Here is a 6,689-nt window from a genome sequence, read left to right as displayed (position 1 = left end):
ACTAACCTCCTAAACTAAGAATAAATCCATTTCTTAAAACCATACATTTGTGGTTTTTCTGTTAGAGCAGCATTACAGAACCAAAACAGATTTTTGTCTTCATGATACTAGATCACTGGGACTTCCTCAGACAGAATTCTTAAGGCGAAGACCACGGCCCAGCTGAAGAAAACTGCATTAACTGAACCTTCACAGCAGGTCAGGGTGCCCATGCTTTAGTGGTGAGCTCTCACTAGGGAGTAACCACCCTGTTTGGGGCCAGGAGAGACTGCTGGCCACTGCCTTGTTTGCAGGAAAAAGGGAAATCATGTCCTGGAATAGAGCTCCTGGGCCAGTTCCTACCTCTCATGACAGTTTTTCTTTAAAAAAAAAAAAAAAAAAACTGTGATTAAACAGGAACCATGTTAAAATAGGACCCCTTAAAATGAATAGATTATTGTAGTAGGTATTTTTGTTCTTACCTGGTATCCATTCTTCACACTTCTTCCCAGTTTTTATTCAGGTTTTTATTCTGTACCCACCCCTTTGCATCTGAGTATGCTGACCTCATCTCCAGCTGTAGGACAGGTCTAAAACAATTAGGGTAATTCTCCTCATTTCCATAGTCACTGGTTAAGGTAATCTGGGTTATAGCATGGCATTCCCCGGCCACAGGGGCTGGTTTAGAAAGTTCATATGACCTAATATGGACTGAGACATAAGGGGAAACTGACTGGCCAGTTTTGGAAAAGAAATATCACAGCTCTCAAGTGGCCTTTCCTACTGGAAGAGGTTGTATGTGAATGTGAAGCCTGGAACTGTGCTTTTGTGCCTCTGTGAAGGAAGAGGCTTGAAGATGAAGGTAACACTGCTAAAGAGAGTCAGAAGAGGAAAAAAAGTGGGTCCTTCACGGCATCCTAAGCTGTCAAATCACACAAACCCCTAACATACTTGCCTCTGGACTTTTCAGATGTGTGCTGTTGTTGTTGTTATGTGCCGTCAAGTCAGCCCCAACTCATAGCGACCCCTCCTTGGGTTTCTGAGGCAGTATCAGTATGGAAGTAGACTGCCCAATCTTCCTTCCGAGGAGTGGCTAGTGGGTTTGAACTGCCAACCTTCTGGTTAGCAGTCTAGTGCCTTAGGCACTATGCTATCAGAGCTCCTATGTGTGACCTAGTAAGTCCCTTTATTGTTTAAGCCAGTTGGAGTTGGATTTCTGTTAGCTGCCAAGAAAAGCATCTCAACAGCAATCTACCTAACCACCACAAGTAAAGTAAACTTTAGAACACACACACTACAACAGTGTTGAAAAAGAGTGGGAAAGGTTCTTAATCCAAGCCAAACAACAGACAGTCCTATAAAGTGAAGAGTAACATCACGGAGGTATGCAGTGGTTAAAACAGTCAACCATACAAGATCAACAGGGCAGCATTTGCTCAGGGATAAAGCTCAGAAGGCAGAAAGGGACAGTGAAGAAGGATGAATGGAAACGTTAAACACAGGGAGGAAGTGTAGAGTGCTACTGCATTGTAGGGATTGCAATGATTATCACAAAATAAAGTGTATGAGCTGTTGAATGCCAATTTGCTCTATAAACTTTCACCTAAACCACAATTTTAAAAAAAAAGTTCTTAAGCCAAGACCAGGTAAAACAGCACATGTGGAGATAGTGGTTTAGGAAACAAACTAGCTATGGTAGTTGTATGTCAACTTGGCTGGGCCTAGTTTTGAGTGGCTGGGCAGCTGAATGTAGTAAGACTTAATCAGCACCACGGTGGACTCTACTGGAGCACATGAGTAGCTGCCTTAGGGATATGGTCTGCTTCCTGTATATAAGATGAGGAAGGTCTTTGAGCTTTTTGGCACACATGGACCCTGTATGTAGCCAGGTTTTGTTCAGCAGCCTGCCATGTTGTCTGCTGATCTTGGGATTGTTCCTGAACTTGAACCAGTGGCCTGCCATGCTGTTTGCTCATCTTGGAACTGTACCATTTTACTTGTTGACCTTGGGTTTGTCAGCTTCAGCAGCAAGCAGCTACCCAAGTTAAGAGAAGCCTCCAGCTCCAGTGGGCCAGGAGCAAGAGGCAGCGCTAAAGCCCAAGGTCTAGGGGATTTCACCCAATCGCTAGAGCTGGTGCTTTGAACTTGGACTTCTAGCCTCCTAAATTTTAAGAGAATAAAATCCTGTTTGTTCAAGCTATTCATCTGTGGTATGTCTATTACACAGCACTAGAGAACCAACACACTAGCTCTGCTTTAATTCAAGCTCATCATTAATGTTCACTGTGATCTTGGATAAGTCACCTAACTTCTCTTGCCCTCGATTTCTGTTAACAAAATAAGAGAGCTGTACTAGATGAGTGGTTCCCAGCTCTTTACCATCAAGAAACTGCATTATAATCCTTAAAGATTTTGTCTATCAATATTTTCTTACATACTTACTAAAACATACAACTTCAAATCAGCTTTTCTGATGAGCAAAGTAGTCAATTACCTTACTACATTACTATAATTTGCACTAAATTCATAAAAACAAGGTATTTGTTATTAGCATTTGAAGGCCTTTGGAGATTCGTAAGCACTATTGGATTTGATGATTGTAGTTTCTCATCATCAATGTTCAAGGAGAAAAAAAAAATGTCATCTTGAAATTATATATTTAACATTCAATTACAAGTCTTACTTAATTACTTCTTCATAAAATGCCCAGTGTGGTTTTAAAAATATGTGGAAAATATTTGTGCATTTATGTAAGTATTTACAATATAAGACTATAAAGCAGTGTGACAGATTTTCTTCTGTCACTTGTAAACTGGATTAGAAGTCTGTAAAATTTTAGAAACATTCTGAACAAGTACAGCAAGAGTGAAAATCATAACATTTTAATTTACAATCATGATAAACTGCAGTTAGGAATCAAGAGTTCTGGAAACTTGTCCCATCTTGCACAGTGTGATCTTGAGTAAGTCTCGATCTCTGGATATCAGAAGTCCTTTCACAAAATGAAAGGAGTTAAATGAGGCCATTGTGACTAGTCTTTCCAGCTGTTATTTTGTAATGCAGCAAAATCAGACTAAAATGCTCCAAGCTACTTTGGGTCAGGAATTTTAAAACCTGTAGTCAATATATAGTACTTTTTGAATTTCTACTTCTTTTTTCAGTCTTTTATTTATTCAAAAAATATTTCCATGTGTTTCTGTGTATGTAAGTATGTTTTTCTATTTAATAGCCTCCTCATCTTAACAATAAAAAAGTTTCTCAAGGATATATTTTTCATCTCTTCTATTTATTTTCGGCTTGCTTTTGTAATTTCGCCAAGATCTCTTCTGGAGTTGTGGAGGCCAAAATCTTCACCACCTTTTCACGAGACTTACCACCCTGAACCAGAAGGAAAAAAGTGTGTCAGGATAACCCACTCTATATATTTTCATACTGTTAGAGATAGTAGATCTCAGCTGTAGCCACTCATAGCCTGAGGATCTTTTAAATTCATACATCAATCTCTGTAATAATAATAATAAAAACTTTTTTGAATAAATTCAAAATGAATATTGAATCTAGATTTAAAATACTCTAGTTTCTTTTTTTTTTAATTGTAAAACTTTATTTTTGCAAAGCCAATCAAGAAGTGTTGGAGGGAAAAAGTGTACAAGTTATTCTTGAATATTTGGGAAAAGCAAGCATTTAGTTTGAGAAAACAAACACTTGAAACAGTGGAATCAAAGGCAGGACCCTGCAACTTGGATTTTAAAATGAAGGTTATGCTCACTTATCTTTTTGATGAAAAATAAATAAATGAATAAAATATTGTAGTTTCAAATAATTCGTTTGTTTAAATTAAAAAATGAAAATCATAGTTTAAATTAACAAAATAAATACTGCAATTTTATATTGACTTTGTATAAAAATATTCTCTATATTGTCACACATTTCTGAAAATTCAAAAACAACCACATATCCAAATGCTATGATTCCACTACCATTTAAGACAACTTTTAAAGGGATTTGTTTTGAAACATATCCTTTAAAGAAGGGAAAACTTTAGCAGGGATTTATAAATGAGGAGGATTTGCACTGACAGAGTTGGAGAGAGGGCATGTCTTTTGGCAAAGTCAGCGGTTGTGCACTGGCAGAGACAGGAATGACCTGGCCCAGGTGGGGAATGGTGGGAAAGGGGCCCGATCAAATGACTGTTGTTGTTCTGTGCCATTGATCGGCCCCGACTCATAGTGACCCCTCCTTGGGTTTCCGAGGCGGTATCACCACAGAAGTAGATTGCCCAACCTTCCTTCCAAGGAGTGGCTGGTGGGTTTGAACCACCAGTCTTCTGGTTAGCAGTCAAGTACCTTAGGCACTGTGCTACCAGAGCTCCTGAATGTCAGCTGCAACCCAAAAAGGAGCTATATAATGTAGCCCTGGAAATAACTTTACAAAAATAAAAACCTGGCTGGCCCGATTCCTGCAGATTCTAATTCACTTGTCTCTGGTAATGTCCAAAATTCTGTACTTCAGTAATCACTCCCAGGTGATTATGATGCCCACCTCTAGTACAAAATCACGATACTAATGATTTTACATGTCCCTTCTGACTTCCTAACAAGTTCTCCTAGTGAGCAAGAACAAGATGAGGGATCAGAAATACCAATGGACTGGCTCATGGAGATGACCAGAGAAACCATTTCAAATTTTTTAGTGTGGGAATGACTTGATGGAAGAAGTGAGCAAGATTCATCTGACAGAGAAAGAAAGAGAAATGAATTCAGAAAAAAGAAAATGCTGGGAATGGAGGCAACTAAGGAACAGACTAGTGTGTGGACTGTCTGAAGAAGGGCTGAGGCAGGAGGACTGGAGGAGCCTAGGAAGAATTCACAGATTTTAGGGATCAAGTGAAGATGAGAGGTAAAACCCTTGGCTTTTCAGTTATTCAGAAATGGAAAAAAATACATAAATATGATTAGTGTGTACTGAGTGAAATAAGTCAATCACAGAAGGACAAATATAATAGTTCATTATTGTAAAAAGTCAAGAAAAGGTTTATAGATGGAAGGAAACTTTCTTTATTAGTTACCAGGGGTGGGAGGGGAGGGAACACTGGAAAAAAAAATAAGCATTGACCCATGTCACTTTAGTTTTGTGTATTTCACTGTACATAAATTATATTTCAAGAAAATGTATTTTAAAAAAATGATTAGTGTGTAATAATCAAAGATGTTTAAAGAGAGAGAGGCCTACCTTATCCAAAAGCACATCACTCTTCCTGTGTTCTAGGACCTTGGAGAGATAGCGGCAGAGCTCAGCGTTAGCCTCGCCTTCTGATGGAGGTGCAGCAATAGCTACATTTACAGCTTCATCTGTCAGATCTGAAATGAAGTGTGGACTTTATTCTTAAGGAGCTCTTTTTCTTCATAAAGTATGGATATTTTGCAAAAGAATTTGTTGTTGTTGTTGCCTAGCACAGATTTTAAATAACAAATGAGTAAATAAATGATTAAACTAATTACACTTAAGGGAACATAAACATGATAAATGTGCCTCTACCATTAAAGAAATCCAACAAATAAACCTGATACTTATCCTACTCTGCTGATCATGCTGGGCCTACACAATCCTGGGCAGCATCCTATATGCAGGCAACTGGAAACTGTAAATGGTCTGACATGAAGAGCTTGGGCAGGGAGTTGGAGGAGCTGGGCTTTCACCCCAGCAATATCACTGAGGAAGTCTGGGAAGGGGCGGCTCACAGCATTGCACATCATCAGTTTCCTCATCAGGAAAATGAGAGTCCTGGACTAAATCCATCTCTTATGTGAAATGCATTTTTAATGTTTTTGAATTTAATGGTATTTACTTAATAAAAATTTACATAGCACTTACTAGACAAGCAAACATGTTTTAAGGGCTTTACAAACATTAACTTGCTTAATTCTCAAAATGACTTTATGAAGAAGACATCATACCAGTAGTAGCTCCATTTTAAAATGAAGAAATTGGAAAAGAGAGGTAATTTGGCCAAGGTCATGAAGCTAGGAAGTAAAGATGTGATTAAAAGTAAATCTGAACTTATGTATTGGAATCCATGAACAAAGAACAACACTTTTTAAGTGAGGTCCTGCCTCCCCATCAGTATAGCCTTCATAAAAAGCAACCTATAGTACTTCACTTATTTCTAAGAGACAGAGGTATTTAAACAAAGCAGTTGGCCAGTGCACTTAAGTTGATCCTACACCTGGGGTTACTCAGACATTTCCACACTCTTACACCTTGCCTGTGTAAACATTACCACAGAATCCATAAGAGTACACTGGTAGAACAGCTCTCCCCTATCCTGTCACAGACAGATACATAGTTTTTCATATTTCAAGATGTATTTTACAATCTGTGTAAAGGTGTTTAGTTGTTACCATTTGCAGTCAAGTTGATTCCGACTTATGGCGATCCCATATAAGAGTAGAACTGTACTCCATAGTTTTCAAGGCTGTGATCGTTCAGAAGCAAATTGCCAGTCCTTTCTTCTGAGGTGCTTCTAGGTGGGTTTAAACCACCAAACTTTGGTTAGCAGTCAAGCACTTTTTTTTGTTTGTGCCATGCAGGGACTCTGTTTAGTTGTTAGTACGATTTTGTTCTTACCTGTTGTTGTTGTTGTTATTTGCCATCGAGTCGGCCCCGACTCATAGTGACCCCTCCTTGGGTTTCCGAGGCAGTATCACTAC

The 6,689-nt window shown here is 38.6% G+C and overlaps 1 protein-coding gene across 1 annotated transcript in view; it reads right to left on the bottom strand.

Moving 5' to 3' along the window:
• Positions 1-3,261: 3,261 nt before the first annotated feature.
• CUNH15orf40 (chromosome unknown C15orf40 homolog) overlaps positions 3,262-6,689 on the bottom strand; it is a 10,584-nt gene continuing 7,156 nt past the window's right edge. The window contains exons 3-4 of the mRNA XM_007945173.1: positions 5,212-5,339; positions 3,262-3,357 (exon numbers count right to left, since the gene is read on the bottom strand). Of these exons, the coding sequence (XP_007943364.1) occupies positions 3,262-3,357; positions 5,212-5,339 (224 nt within the window). The remainder of the gene's footprint in view (positions 3,358-5,211; positions 5,340-6,689) is intronic.

The sequence above is a fragment of the Orycteropus afer genome, unplaced genomic scaffold (genome assembly GCF_000298275.1).
Source record: "Orycteropus afer afer isolate SDZICR_OR568_19922 unplaced genomic scaffold, OryAfe1.0 scaffold00132, whole genome shotgun sequence".
Classification (NCBI taxonomy): Eukaryota; Metazoa; Chordata; class Mammalia; order Tubulidentata; family Orycteropodidae; genus Orycteropus; species Orycteropus afer.
Note: the sequence above shows the minus strand (reverse complement) of the source record. Positions and strands in the feature narration are given on the sequence as shown.